This window comes from Triticum aestivum, chromosome 1A (genome assembly GCF_018294505.1).
Source record: "Triticum aestivum cultivar Chinese Spring chromosome 1A, IWGSC CS RefSeq v2.1, whole genome shotgun sequence".
Classification (NCBI taxonomy): domain Eukaryota; kingdom Viridiplantae; phylum Streptophyta; class Magnoliopsida; order Poales; family Poaceae; genus Triticum; species Triticum aestivum.
Genome location: NC_057794.1, coordinates 78,848,098 through 78,864,413, shown reverse-complemented (window position 1 = coordinate 78,864,413; position 16,316 = coordinate 78,848,098). Strand labels below are relative to the sequence as shown.

General features: G+C 42.7%; 1 protein-coding gene across 1 annotated transcript; it reads left to right on the top strand.

Annotated features, from left to right (window-relative positions):
* Positions 1-7,974: 7,974 nt before the first annotated feature.
* On the top strand, positions 7,975-13,928 carry LOC123191077 (general transcription and DNA repair factor IIH helicase subunit XPD). The gene is made up of 11 exons (XM_044603845.1): positions 7,975-8,971; positions 9,095-9,177; positions 9,269-9,672; positions 9,755-9,948; positions 10,152-10,332; positions 10,939-11,063; positions 12,101-12,190; positions 12,489-12,567; positions 12,676-12,752; positions 13,244-13,352; positions 13,695-13,928. Exons 1-11 carry the CDS (start codon positions 8,148-8,150, stop codon positions 13,803-13,805), a joined length of 2,277 nt encoding a protein of 758 aa, XP_044459780.1. The 5' UTR covers positions 7,975-8,147; the 3' UTR covers positions 13,806-13,928.
* The last annotated feature ends 2,388 nt before the right edge of the window (positions 13,929-16,316 follow it).

The following is a 16,316-nucleotide window of genomic DNA, read 5'->3' as shown; positions in this document are numbered from 1 at the left end:
GGACTCCGCCGGAAAGAGACCATCACGGTTACACACGCGGTTGATGTATTTTAATTAAGGTCAACTTCAGGTTTTCTACAACCGGACATTAACAAATTCCCATCTGCCCATAACCGCGGGCACGGCTTTTGAAAGTTCAAATCCCTGCAGGGGGTCCCAACTTAGCCCACGACAAGCTCTCACGGTCAACGAAGGATATTCCTTCTAGCAGGAAGACCCGATCAGACTCGGAATCCCGGTTACAAGACATTTCGACAAGGTAAAACTAAACCAGCAACACCGCCTGAATGTGCCGACAAATCCCGATGGGAGCTGCACATATCTCTTTCTCAGGGCACACTCAGATTGTCTTAGGTACGGGTAGGCCAGCCCAGAGTTGCCCCTGGTGGCCACCGGCAGCTGACAGGTTGGACCAACACTCAGAGGAGCACTGGCCCGGGGGGTTAAAATAAAGATGACCCTTGAGTCTGCAGAACCCAAGGGAAAGAAAAGGCTAGGTGGCGAATGGTAAAACCAAGGTTGGGCATTGCTGGAGGAGTTTTATTCAAGGCGAATTGTCAAGGGGTTCCCATTATAACCCAACCGCATAAGGAACGCAAAATCCGGGAACATAACACCGATATGACGGAAACTAGGGCGGCGAGAGTGGAACAAAACACCAGGCATAAGGCCGAGCCTTCCACCCTTTACCAAGTATATAGATGCATTAATTAAATAAGATATATTGTGATATCCCAACAAGTAAACATGTTCCCACAAGGAACAACATCTCCATGTTCCAACAAGGAACAAACTTCAATCTTCACCTGCAACTAACAACGCTATAAGAGGGGCTGAGCAAAGCGGTAACATGGCCAATCAACGGTTTGCTAGGACAAGGTGGGTTAGAGGCTTGGTTCAACAATATAGGAGGCATGATAAGCAAGTGGTAGGTATCGCAGCATAGGCATAGCAAAAGAGCGAGCAACTAGCAAGCAAAGATAGAAGTGATTTCAAGGGTATGGTCATCTTGCCTGAAATCCCGCAAGGAAGAAGAACGAGTCCATGAAGAAGACAAACGTACGTAGCCGAACGGGTCCTCACAAACGCGACGTTACCGGAACCAACCCGAAGAAGCAAACATCGGAAAGGAAGCACACAACATAGTAAACAACCATCACATAAGCATGGCATGATGCACAAACAAGTATGATGCATGTCCGGTTTAATGAAGCATGACATGGCAAAGTGCACAAGCAAACCTACAAATTAAGTGGAGCTCAATATGCAACTCCGTTGCGTATTGACGAAACACCACGTGACTTATTTAGTTTGATCTCATTTATGTACCCAACAAGATTAAATGTTGTTAGCATGGCAAGAGGGTGAAGCAAAGTAAAACTACCTATCTAGTCAAGTTTAAATGAGGCCGGAAATAACAAACAACAAATCTGGTAAATCCCCGTATGCATTAGCAATTTAATGCAACAACAATTTTAACCAATCTTGAAGTTGTTAACATGATGCGGATGACATGATCAAGTTTATGCAATCTTATTAAAAGTTGACAAGAGCAATATGAAGCATTTGTCGCCATGGTGGAAAGGAAAGGGGTGCCACGGCAACGATAACGAAAACGGTGCCACGACAGCGTTCCGGTTCCGGTAACTCGATTGAGATACCGATGCAAAGGAGAAGTGTGCGGTTGCGTGCAGAAGATGGTGGGGCGCTCCCGGATACCGGGTGTCCCACGAGTTGGCGACAAGGAAACGAGTGACAATTTGAATAGGGTGCAAAACACGAGCATCTCAAACATACGTTCACGGATGTCGCCTCGAGGTTATACCTTTGAAGCGTGCGGTATTGCGGCGCTTCGAGTTCGTAGTGGAAGTAGTGGTACATGGCAATGGTAGAGGTACACATTTTTCTATAGATGTTCGGGTCATCGTGGAGGTACTTGGGGTTTTCAGACTCTCCGGTCCCATTCTTGCGACGGTAGTAGAAGTAGTGGCACTATCGGTCCTCGAGACGTCGATCGTTCGGGGTCCGACTTGCGGGTTTTGCCGACATGAGTGGTACTTGGCATTTTTGTGTAGACGAACTTGGCGCATCCGAAGGGTCACACTTGTCGTCGTAGGAACTTGGTGAATCCAAGGTCTTCAAGGTCGACGGTAGTTGTACATCACATAATGGAATTTGACGGATCCGAGGACTCCGGCGTAGTGGTACACACATGTAGATGAACTTGACGGGTCGTCGTCATCCTGGTACTTGGCGTCCTTGATCGGGGCAGCAAAACGTGATCGAACTTGGCGGACGCAAGCAGCAACACGGGGCTGGCAGAGGCGATGCGGGGCCCACGCAGAGGGTTGAATCGGCCAACGGGCGAGGCGGGTCTTGGCGCTGGCTTGTGGCTTCACGGGCCTCGGGCGGTGGCAAGGTGGCTACGCGGATGAACTGCTAGTGCTGCTCACCGGCAGGAGGACGACGAGGGAGGAGCAAGGCGGCGGCAAACTCAAGCTTGGGGACGAGGCACCGAGGACGAGGCAGGGGAGCAGCGGCCTGGTGGGTCTCCGGCAAACTTGCCCGCAGGGGCGCGCGGGGTCTACGAGCATTAGGGACGCGAAGGGAGGACCCAGCAGGGGCGCGTGAGAAGGAGGAGAGGCCGGCATGGCAGAAGTGGGGCTTGTGCACGGGAGGGAGCAGCAAAGGCGGCACTGGAGGGAGGAGACGCCGGACTTGGGCTCCGGCAGGAGGGTGGAGGAGGCACAAGAGCACGAAGGGCGAGCGGGGGGTTAGCGGTGTCTCGGGCGCGGCGTGTAGAGGATGCAGCGTGAGGGAGAGAGCGAGGCTGCGAGGGAGGCGACGCTGGAGGAGGGATCGAGGGAGAGAAGTGGGATCGGGAGGTTGGCTAGGGTTCGGGTGCCCGACTGGGCCTGGAGGACTAGGGAGGCCGGCGGCTGGGCCTCCAGGAACAAATGGGCCGGCCTGATCTCTTGGATGGGCTGCTTTCTTTCACTCTCCCTCCTTCAGACTCTTCCAAAAACAGAATAAAATAGAATAAAGAAAAGAGAGAGAAGAATGAGTGGACACGAATTAGAGCATGGGGATTAACTCCCGAACTCGCAAAACAATGAGCTCGATCCCGAAAATAAAAGTGGCATGATTGCAAGAATTTAATTCAAAGTCATTTGAATTTAATTCCAACTATTTGAACAAGGACTAGGAATTAGAGGTGTCCAAAAATGTTCGGATTTTTGGTGGAGCTCTGGAAAAGCGATGAAAGAAATAATGGGCAAAGTTTGGAGGTGCAACTTGAAGCATAAGAGGCATGGAATTGAATTGCAAGTGTGTTATGGTGATCCCAAAGTTAATGGAATATTTACATATAGCTCCCTAATAATAGCATGAGACTTAGAATATGTTTTAAAGAGAAGTCACCATGTGCATTTCCCTCAATTTAAATGGACCGAAGATCCATAAGGTTTATTTATTTGAGTTGTAAAAGATTTATGAGATGATGACATGATGCAATGCAAAAAATAAAAGGGCAGGCATAAAAGAAACACACGGTGGAACCCGGAACATATGGAAGTCTTCTCGAGCATCGGTCTCGGGGCGTTACAATGGATATATATATATATATAGGAGGTAGAAGTAGGTCGGTGGAGCTGCGAGGGGCCCACGAGGGTGGGGGCGCGCCTAGGGGGGCAGGCGCGTCTCCCTGCCTCGTGGCCACCTCGTTTCTTTTTTGACGTCTACTTCAAGTCCCCTGGATCACGTTTGTCCCAAAATAACTCTCCCGAGGGTTTTATTCCGTTTGGATTCCGTTTGACATTGCTTTTCTGCGAAACACTGAAATAGCCAAAAAAATCAGCAATTTGCACTCGGCCTTGGGTTAGTAGGTTAGTCCAAAAAATAATATAAAAATGTATAATAAAGCCATTAAATATCCAAAACAGATAATATAATAGCATGGAACAATCGAAAATTATAGATACGTTGGAGACATATCAACCCCTCAAAATAAATTTCTTTATTAGTTGTTCTTTTGGTAGAAATTTTGAGATGTTGGGCAAGCGAATGTATACATACATATAATTTTCAATATGTGAGTAAAATGCACTATTATATTATAAAACTTCATTTATTTTGATTTCAATTTAGTGGGTAGTACCAATGCATCTAATTCATTCCTTTTTAGGATTTTTGTGTGTGAAAATTACAATATTATATGCTTATTTGTGCATATTTTTAAAATGATAATATGTGTGTATATTGTATGCAAAACTTTCATTATTTCTTTAATATTTTTAAATTTATTTCTCATTGAAGGACAATACCAACTACACCAATTCATTCTTTATTAGAAAACCTCATTATTTTGGTTTTGTTTTCTTTTTTTTCTTAAAGGGTGAGAGCAAAACACCAATCTGTTCTTTCTTAGGACACTTTAGTATTTCAATTTTGTTTTAGTTTTATTTCTTTTTATTTTTCTTAAAGTTAATACCAATTTCACTAGTTCATTCTTCCTTAAAAACTTTCTACAATTATATGCTTACCATTTATTAGTAATACTATTCATCACTTAGGGTGCACAATATGGTATTCTTCATCCAAGGTAATCTTACGATCGTTTTATAAATAAATTACATTTGAATTACAAATAGTTATATTAATGCTGATTCACTGTGTAAAAATTGCCGTAAGAAAACAAAAATATATGTCATAAGACCAGAAAAATTAAATTATATATATTTTTACACTATGATTTTACGTCTGTAAGTTTATGGAACATAAAATATTTTTTACAATGATTATATAATTTCTTATCTTATTTTTTTACGTATGAAGTAAGACAAATTTTATAAAATGTAAAATTACGGTGCATTGATGTTAAAATAGAGGGGGAGGGGGAAGAATAACTATTCCTCACCCAGTGTGAAAAATAGTCAATATCTTCTATATTATGAAAAGGCAAAAAAAAATAGTTAAAAACATGTGTTTCAAAAAATATCGAAAATGTATTTGAAAATTAATAAACGTTTATTAAAAATTGTTTTGATGTATACCAAAGATACATACAATGTGAGTGAAAAACAGGCATCCAAAGATTCGTTTGAGAAAAATGTTAAACATGTACAAAAAAATGTTCCCGATGTATTAAAAAATGTACATTGCGTATGTAAAGTGCCGACATCTGTTGGAAAAAAATAAAAAAGACGTAGAAACCTGGAGAAAGCCGGTGAAATGCGAAGAAAACAAAGAAAAAGAGAAAGAAAACCATGCACACAGTGAAAAAAACCACAGAGAACGAAAAATTCTGCGTAGCTACTGTGTGGTTTCGGCCCAGTAGCGCTGCGCCAGAGGCGAGATGGAACTGTTCGCGCAGGGAGGTTCGCCGCATTTCGCGGCAAACAGTCGCATTTTCGCATAGTCGTGTCTCTGCCTGGGCCGGCCCATGAAGGAAACGATGGGAAGCGAATCATGCAGTAGCTGAAAAATTATGGGAGCCCCATAGTCGGCGCCTTCAGCGCCGGTTAGATAACTTGGCGCCTGCACGTTTCTTGATTGGGCTGGTTTCGAATCTGGCCCATTACGTCTACACACGAACACAACCATCACTGTACCAAGGTCGTCTTGGTGTCCATTAACAGAAAACAGTTATAGTTCTTCCTTTTACTAAAACGTAAACTTAAACTTAAAAATTACTTGAAAAGTTCATCAGTTTTGAAAAAAATTCATCAATTTTTAAGAAAAGTTCCACAAAATTTGAAAAAAGTTCCTCGATTTTCCGAAAAATTCACAATTTTTTTTAAAAGTTCATCGAAATTTTAAAAAAAGTTAATTGAATTTGAAAAGGTTCATCATTTTTTAGAAAAGTTCACTGAATTTTAAAAAATTCATTGTATTTGAAATAAGGTTGATCGAATTTGCAAAGTAGTTCATCCATTTTATAAAAAAAAGTTCACAAATTTGAAAAAAGTTCATCAATTTTGAAAAAATGTTCATGTATTTGAGTGAAAGTTCATGGATTTCAGAAAAAAAAGGTTCATCAATTTTGAAGAAAAAGTTCAGGATTTGTGTAAGAATCCACGCATTTGAAGAAGAGAAAAAGGGGAAAGCAAGAAAAAAATGGAAACCAAATGCAAACGTCCAGAAGAAAAACCACGATTGAAGAAAGGAATAAGAAGAGGAAAATGAATATTCTTCACAACGTCCTGGATGGCCGAATGGCTAGTGCCGTTCCCTTTGAAGACGGAGGTTGTGGATGCGAAATCTATCGCAGAACCATTTTTCACGAGTTTGCGCAAATAATATGGGTCGGCCTAGCTTGGGGCGCTGCAGGCGCCCGTTTGCAAAAATACACAGTAATGAAATCAACAGTCCATGAAGTACTACCGAGTGAGCTACTACAAGTTATTGAACATAAAGCAACGTAAACCTTTAAGAAGCAACATACGCCCAGATCTGACATATTTTAAGAATTTCGAACGCTTTAAAAAAAACCGAGTGCTTTATGAAACACAAACACTTCTCAACTTTGTAAAATTATTTTTGACAAATGAAAACATTTTCAACAAACAGGAACTTTTCTGAATTTCTGTTTTTTGGAAATTGGAACATTTCTGAAATTCCCAAACACATCTTAATTTGTGAACATGAACATTTATTTAATTGGTGAACAAATTTGGAAAACAAGATCATTTCCTAAAATTCCCAGATTTTTGAATATGTGAAAAAAATTGAAAAATGTGGAAGTTTTCTGAATTTGCGAGGGAATTTTGAAAACAGGAACATTTTTTGAATTTGGAACATATTTGGAAAACAGGAACATTTTCTAAAATTCCCATATTTTTTGAATATGTGAACAAAATTGGAATTTTTGAAAATTTTCTGAATTCGCGATTTTTTTGAAAACAGGATTTTTTTTGAATTTTGTGAACATTTATTTAATTTTTGAACAAATTTGGAAAACAGGAACATTTTCTAAAATTCCCAGATTTTTTGAATATGTGAACAAAATTGAAAAATGTGAAAGTTTTCTGAATCTGCAAACAAATTTTGAAAACCGGAACTTTTTTCGAATTTTGTGAACAAATTTGGAAGCAGGATCATTATCTAAAATCCCTAGATTCTTTTGAATATGTGAACAAAACTGAAAAATGTGAAAGTTTTCTGAATTTGCGAACAAGTTTTGAAAATGGGAACATATTACTAATTTTGGAAACAATTTTTGAAAAATGTGAACATTTTTCTAAATTCCTGAGCAATTTCTGATTCATGAACAAAATTCTAAAACGTGAATATTTTTCGAATTCGTGAACAAATTTGGAAACATGAATATTTTTTAGTATTTTTTTTGAAAACAGGAACATACTTCTAAAACCGAACATTTTTTTGTTTGTGAACAAAATTTAGAAAGGTAAACACTTTTTAAAATTTTGAACTTAAAAAAAATAAGCAAACAATTATTGAAATTCTAAAGTTGTATGAAATTTCTGAACAAAAATTTGAAAACAGGAACATTTTCTGAAAAGTTGAACAAAATCTGAAAATTTTGCTTTTGAAAAATTCTGAAATATTAGTTGAAAATGGAAAAAAATAAAAAATAAAAGAGCAAGAAGAAAAAATAGAAAAATTCGGAAAAAAAGAAACAGAAAAAAGATAGAGAGAAAGCAGAAAAGGAAACACTAATCAAAAAGAAAAACTAAATAGAAATAATTAAAGAAAAAACCTGTTCAGGAAGCTTCTAGAAGGTTCTTAAAACCGAAAAAAAAACGGCAAGGAACTTGAAGGTTCCCAAAACGGGTCGTTATGTTAACAGGCCGACCCACCCTGAGCGATCGGTCGATAGCGCCTGTGCGGAAGCCCGACTGTTTGCCGCAGAGAGCGGCAAATAGGGTTTTCCGTTCGCGCAACCGTCGAGAAATAGCCCTGGAGCTCTCGAGTCGGGAAATAGACGAAGTGCAAACTGCAAAGAGGAGGTACTATCATATGGGCCAGTCCAGAGTGACGCGCCCGCAGGCCTACTTAGGTCGAGGCAGCCCCCTCCTCCGCCCTGCGGAATTCCACCGAACACCTCCCGAGCTTTACTCCCGGCGGCAGCGGCGGCGGCGGCTCCGGCGACTCCCAATCCCGCGGCTTCCACCCTCCTAGCGGCCACGATGAAGTTCGATCTTGAAGGCCTGACGGTGCACTTCCCGTACGCGGCGATCTACCCGGAGCAGCACGCGTACATGGGCGAGCTCAAGCGAGCCCTGGACGCGCGCGGCCACGCGCTGCTGGAGATGCCGACGGGCACCGGCAAGACGGCGGCGCTCATCTCCCTCATCACCTCCTACTCCCTCGCCAACCCCTCCCGCCCGCTCCGGCTCCTCTACTGCACCCGCACCGTCCACGAGATGGAGAAGACCCTAGCCGAGCTCCGTCTCCTCTTCTCCCACCTCCCGCCCGCCGCCTCGCGCTCCCTCCTCGCGCTCGGTCTCTCCTCCCGCAAGAACCTCTGCGTCCACCCCCAGGCCTCCGCCTCCGCCGCCCGCGATTCCGTCGACACGGCCTGCCGCCGCCTCACCGCGTCCTGGGTCCGCGACAAGGCCGCCTCCGACCCGGAGTCCACCCCTCTCTGCGAATACTTCGAGTCATTCGACCGGGCCGCGGCCGCCGGCGACCTCGCCTCTTTCATGCCCCCTGGGGTCTACACTCTCGCCGACCTCCGTTCGCTTGGCCGTGAGCGCCGGATATGCCCCTACTTCCTCGCCAGGCAGATGGTAAAATACGCCAATGTGGTGGTCTACAGCTACCAGTACCTGCTTGACCCCAAGGTGGCCAGCATTGTGTCCCGGGAGATGCAGAAAGAATGCGTGGTTGTGTTTGATGAGGCGCACAACATCGATAACGTCTGCATTGAGGCGCTGAGCGTCAGCGTCCGCAAGCAGACACTGGAAGGTGCCGAGCGAAACCTGCGGCGCATCTCGCAAGAGATCGATAGGTACTGAGCATTGAAGAAGTAAATACTTGCTCTTTTCAGGATTGTGGGTGTTTCCTTTAAAATCGTCAAAATTGTAGATGGATAGGTAAAGGTTGCTCACTAACTGATTTATTTGGTAGGAAGGTTCAAGGCCACCGATGCCAATAGGCTTCGTGCTGAATACAATAGACTGGTGGATGGATTGGCACAGAGGGGAAACCTGCCAAGTGAGTATCTTTATTCCTCACTATCTGATTTGCAATGTTGATTATGTGGCCTTACCGGACAGTTTATAATAATGTGTTTCTTGTGATGAAGTATCCGATGCTTGGCTTGCAAATCCATCCTTGCCTGATGACATTTTGAAGGAGGCTGTACCTGGAAATATCAGAAAGGCTGAACATTTTCTTGCTGTCTTGAAGAGACTTGTGAGATTCTTAGATGGACGGCTTGAAACAGAGAATGTTGAGAATGAAATGCCTGTTTCCTTTGTTGCTTCAATCCATTCCCAGGCTGGAATTGACCAGAGAATGCTGAGGTTTTGTTATGACCGCTTACATTCTCTATTGCTTACATTGGAGATAACCGACACGGATGAATTCATGCACATCCAGACCATTTGTGACTTTGCCACATTGATTGGAACTTATTCGCGTGGTTTTTCTATAATAATAGAACCCTATGATGATAGAATGCCTGAAGTCCGTGATCCCGTGATTCAGGTATCCAACCTACTCTATAAGATTGTGGTGCAATTGTTACAAGCTGAGTGTCAATGTGCTAATGTGGTTGGGTGTGTTGCAGCTGAGTTGCCATGACGCTTCACTCGCAATACAGCCTGTTTTCGATCGATTCCAAACTGTCGTCATCACTTCGGGAACTCTCAGCCCAATCGATCTGTACCCTCGTCTTTTGAATTTTAATCCTGTTATAAGCAGGAGCTTCACAATGTCTCTAACAAGGGATTGTATATGTCCCATGGTGTTGACACGAGGAAGGTATGATCTGGATCCATTTGTGCTTTCATATTTCAATTTTCTATATTTGGAAACACACTTATTGCATGCTCCTTATGCTAGTAGAATAACACGATGGTAGTGCTATATGCAACCGGTTTAGTTGTCTCACAAATTTCTTGTTTTACCTTTTATGTTATGATATGAATCCAGTTGTGTAACATTAACCATTCGATCATTTTCAGTGATCAGCTACCTGTGAGTACAAAGTTCGACATGCGCAGTGATCCTGGTGTTGTGAGGAATTATGGCCGCCTCTTGCTAGAAATGGCTTCTTCTGTTCCTGATGGCATTGTCTGTTTCTTTGTCAGTTACAGCTATATGGATGGCATTGTCAACAGCTGGAATGAAATGGGTATTTTACAGGTTATTTCCCTCACCAGCACATTATTCTGATGTGGAGATGTCTAGAATTTGGACTTTAGATTGTAATGTGACTTAGTAAATTGACCATCTCAATTGGACAAGTAGACTAGATCTTCTGGAACACTATTAATTAAATGGTGTTTACTGTTTAAGCGTTCTAGTGTCATGTTTTCGTAATGACGTGCAAAGTTATTCAGGTACCTGTATATCGTTAAGCAGTGGATGGTCCGCTGAGCTGTGTTGACATTAAAGGGTATCAACTACTCGTGTAGAGACCATCTGTGTTCTTACTATCAGTAACATGCATATGAAGTTGGATAGAGTTAGTAGCCACTATACAAATAATGTGTAATGTCTCAGTAAAGAATAAGAATCGTGTTTGTCATGTATGCAATGTGGTCACGTACTCACGTGTCTTCTAAACTTCTAATAGAAGAGATGAAACTTTATTAAAATCTTGCTCCGTTAAGTTTCTACACGCTGTGATTTTTGATGGCATCCATTTTTTCTTCCTCTTGTATGATTCTGTAGTTTCCTCATGTTGCGAAGATACATATAAATGTATTAGTCCCCAAAGAATGCCCATCTTATGATGTTATTGTGCAGGACATCATGCAGCACAAGTTAGTATTCATTGAAACACCAGATGTTGTTGAAACAACATTGGCCCTTGACAATTACAGAAAAGCATGCGATTGTGGAAGAGGAGCTATCTTCTTCTCAGTTGCCAGGTTTGTTCTTTTAACTGCAAGTCTGAGACCACCCTTCAAAATTCACTATAAGTCTGCAGCTGAACCGATGATAGGAATGCTTGAAACTTTTGCAGCATATAACTTATTTTTGACTTTTGACCCCGATCAAAGTAGTTATCACTACAGTGGTGGTGATTTATTGTGATATTTTAATCAGTAGTGTTTTCTATGTCCAACTTGTTAAAAACTGCCTAGGGAATATTAGAAAGAGAGTAAGATGCATTCATGAATCGACCAAAACAATTGAATGACCTAGTTAGTGGGGTGGTAACTCATCAAGATGCATGTCAACACTTCCAGTTTGTTACCAAGTCAACTGCTGAATCCCAGATCAAGCAAACTATCACATTCAGTCAATCAAACAGCAACCAACATGTCTGTGCATGTGTAAATACGAAGGATTCTTGTAGCACTGTAAGTTTGCATGCAAAATTGTTTTCATTGGGCCTCATTGCTTCAAAGGGTTTTATAGGAATTTTGGTGGATTGGAATTTTTCTATGATGTTTGTTCGTTTCTTAGGATTGTACTCCCTCTGTTCCAAATTACTCGTCGCAGAAATGGATGTATCTAGAACTAAAATACATCTAGATACATCCATACCCGCGACAAGTAATTCGGAACGGAGGGAGTATCTCAATGCAGACTTTTCCCAAGGACTCCACTGCATTACATTTTGTAGGAAATTTCCTAAAGAATCATTTGTTTTTCCTGCGGTGCAACCAAACAAATTTTGGTTCAAACCCTTAAAGGATTCAAGTGGCATGCCATTGTAATCCTGCGTTTTTCCTTTACCTGTGTTTTAGGAATCATGTAAATCAAAGAGGCTTACTTGAATTGTCATAAAAGAATGATTTCATTATTAGCTCATTTTCTTGTGATCAGGAGGTTATAATAAGCAATTAAGCATTACTCAGCTAACACTGTGAGATATACGATGTACATACACACACATAATAATAAATTATCATAACAACGAGTCAACGAGTCACTCTTGCTAACGGTATGATCTTTTCAGGGGCAAAGTTGCTGAAGGTATTGATTTTGATCGACACTATGGCAGACTTGTGATCATGTTTGGTGTTCCCTTCCAGTACACACTCAGCAAGTGAGGACCAACTTTGCTTTTATACATTTGGATTTAATTTTGTGCACCCCTCGGTCTTGGTCTATAAGATAACAGTACTTTTGGTTCATCGTATGCATGCACAGAATAATAATGCTGTGTCGATTGAATGATATATTTATGTCCCAATGTTTCTTGCTTGTAAGGGTTACTCCCTCCATTCCAAAATAGATGACTCAACTTTGTATTAAAGTTAGTGCAAAGTTGAGTCATCTATTTTGGAACGGAGGGAGTACCTTCTAACAGCCGTGTTATATATATGTCCCATGTCTACGAGCAGGATATTGCGTGCTAGGTTGGAGTACCTAAGAGAAACTTTTCAGATAAAGGAGGGTGACTTTCTGACATTTGACGCATTGGTACTAATCCTTCTTTGATTGTAAGGGAGTAAAGCCTACTGTTTTATATATACTGTCAAGATCTCCTAACATGGTTTTCTCTACATTTTGAATTCTTTTTATTGTCAGAGGCAAGCTGCTCAGTGTGTTGGACGTGTGATTCGTTCTAAGGCAGATTATGGAATGATGATATTTGCTGACAAGAGGTACTTGTCTACTTGATACTGCCTTGACGTGGGAGTTAGAGTGAGCTTAGAGGAAACTCAAATCCTGTGCCCTTTAGATTGGCCAAGCAATTTTGAATCTGTATATTTCTTGAATAACAAGCCCAAAGTTTGTTGCATTGAACATGTGATGGACTTGTGGTCAACTAGCAAGAAAATGCTTATTTTAATCTGATTTGATGAAATTCCCTTGGCAGTTAAAATTGGGCTTTGCCACTAAATAGTGTACTTTTTTAGTCAATGGTTGTGGCAGATAGAACCGAACTAGTTATAGTCATTGCTTCATTTGATGCTCAGGAGCTCTAGGCTTGGTTACACCATATATCAAACATATAGTGCTCATCAAACATCAATATATCTTGCAGATCTGTTATATGTATTTTCTGGTCCGAGGTCTTTTAAGTTCATCATTTCATCCCATAGCAGTCATACTACAAATGCTTGCTAAGTGACATGCCATTTGTGACTCGCAGATACAGTCGGCATGATAAACGGTCCAAACTGCCGGGATGGATACTGTCACACTTGCACGACGCGCACCTGAATCTGAGCACCGATATGGCTCTCCATACAGCCCGTGAGGTATGTTCCCTTACATTGCTCTACTCGATTAGCAATTGCTTTGGAACATTGCAACGTGGATGCTTTTAAAAGCGCAAGCCGTCTTGGTTGCGGACGAGGCAATGCTGACATCTTCCACTCAAGCAGCAATGCCTAAACACGCACAGTTTCCATGCTTCCAACTGCTTGCAATGCAACTTGTTATAATTGTAGCCACCTGTCAGCATAGTCATTCTTTTCCATGTCTGCTTTCATGAATTTCGTTTGAATGTCTTGTTTTTCTAGAGGATTTTCTCACTTCTGTTCAAGTAGCCATCTGTTTTGTTCAGAAAATAAATAAAGTTGTGTTTTGTTCCGTGGCAGTTCCTCCGGAGGATGGCGCAGCCATACGACAAGGCTGGGAGCGGCGGGAAGAAGACGCTGTTGACGGAGGAGGACCTGCAGGACATGGCTCGGGACGCCATGGAGATGTGAAACCCAGAGAGTGCTGTAGCCTGTAGTGCACAATAGTCAAAGTTGCTGATGTACAAATTCTTTGGCTGCTCGTATGATCACGCTGAAGCATAAATTCAGTTTTTAGCTGCAGTTTTCATGAATTCATTGGCTCGAACTTCACCAGATGTCCTGGAGCACTGGTTCGACACCATGTTTTCAAAACGAATGAATAGCCGAATGCAGGGAAAATAAATACACTTGCAAATGGGGGGCCTGAGCGTAGGGTTTAGTTAAGTGCACTTTGAACAGTTTTTTTTTTAGACAAACTCCGAAGCTTTATTACGGCGTTACAATGTTTACAAGGACGAAAGAAAGTCTAATCGGCTGTCCCAACCAAACATGTCGGGCTGTGAAGAAGAAAACAGTTTCGGGCTGGCTGTTGGCCTCGCTCGTGCTGGGCGTCCCTTCCTGTAAAGAGCAGAAATTGTAGAGACAATTGACAGTTAACAAACGGATCAGTGAGCGGGTGCTATTGAAGAAGGTCCTTGGCCGCCAGCCCTCTGAGCCGGACGAGACTTGCCTGCTCCCCGTTTGTGCGCTCGTCCATACTTCTGCATACATACGTGACTTGATTTAATTAAAACAAAATAAGACCTGACCTCACTCCTTTAAAATCAGGAGGAGATGATTACATTAGAAAGGAAAAAGGAAAAAAGACAGCCGTAGGATGAGGTGGGAGTACGGATGGGAGCATGAAGAGGGAGCAGGCAAGCCGGATCCCTCCGAGCCGGACCTGCATCGTCGTCAACATCATGGCCCGCTTTTGCGCCTGGCTCAGTCCAACTCAATGGAAATGGCCTATTTAAGCGTTCCTAGTCAGTCAGACTCTGGGCAACTTTAATATTCGTGGACATTCGAATCGGGCCTTCCTAGCAAGCAAATAGGTTTCTCTTAGAGCATCTACAGTCAGACACCCTAAATCAGCCTCAAACGTTCAACCTGCCCGGTCACTGACCAATCATCAAAATCCGATCCAGATGGACGCATCAAAGGGGCTTCAAATGCCCGGACTGACCAACACCTCTCATATCCCGCCCGACTATGAGATGAATATGGAGCGCCCGAGCACGTTTGAGGGTCTGGATTCGCTATCTCTATGTGGGGTAATGCAAGCAACCAAAAAGCATATGGGATGGAGCAGGGTCGTCTCACGCGCGGACACACCGGACGACTGAGAGGGTGCTTGGATATATTTTAGTCTCATGAGTAAAACTAGTGGGACTAAAACTTGCTAGCCCCATCCATGCTTGGATCTAAATACTAAAGAGACTAAAATCAAGTTAATGAGCATTTATTATCCTTCAACCCTCCAATTCAGAACTCGCCTGTGTTAAAGGAGATGAGTTAAATGAGGAGAGTGAGGACTAATCCACATTTTAGTAGGGGTACCCCTGACTAAAAAAATTTAGTCTCAAGACTAGTTTTAGCCCCTCTTTAGTCAGGGGTGCTTGAAACTTTAGCCTCTTAAAGAGACTATTTTTAGTCAGAGTAAAATAGGTCCCTTAAATCCAAGCACCCTCTAGAATCCTTAAGGATGGCTTTACCTACTCCCTCTGTCTAGGTGTGGAAGATGTGAAAGAGGAAAAGACCGCACGAAGGAAGATGATGATGAATGCGAGTCTGAATTCATCACGGCTCGGGCTTGTCGCTGGATCCATTTAGCGCAACACGAAGGATTTGCTCGCATCAGTGAATCGGGCACGAACAATTTTGCGATATGTTGAAGAGTGTGAGACAAGACAAAATTGACGAAGCTACAACGTAAGTTCCTACCGGTTCCTTAAGGCGGCGAGGTTAGGATCTCTCATGTGTCAGATTCTTTAGAGTGATTCAAAGGTCCGACGACGACGATCGCCGCTTCGAGGTGTTGGTCCTTGAGGCACCCGCACGAAGGCTTTCCAGTTGTCGCTTTGGTATGGCAGTGATCGTTGGAGATCTTTATGTAATTTTGATCATATTTGAGATGCTTTGTATCTTTGTAATAATATAATCTGATCAACAAAGTCAGCCTAGTGTCTGTGACGTGGCTCTTCCAAGTCAGAGAATCCTCCGCTGCGAACGGCGCGGGAGGATGAGGAGGTCGTGCGGGAGAAGGAGAAGGTCGTGCGGGCGGGCGGTTTTGTTTCCTTTTTACTACGGGCAGATTAGCGATTGATCAAGCATGGCTTGTTGCGTGGTTGATAGCGTTAAACACAGAGTGATTAAGAGCCATTAGATTTTGATGATGAATGGATGTGATTGTTTGGATCTGCCCCTTTCTTCCTTTTATAGTGGTAGTAGATAATTTGATCAACAAAGTCAGCCTAGTGTCTCTGACGTGGAGAATCCGCAGCGCTCCGTCACATCCCGCGTCGGCGAGCGCTTCTCCCCAAGTCCCAATCCCTTCGCCCTGAAGCCTAGAGACCGGGAAAATGTTGATGCCGCATTAACTTCGTCTCTTCTCCAAACAACCACGCGTTAAAGTCCCACCCGCAATCACCAAATAACCCA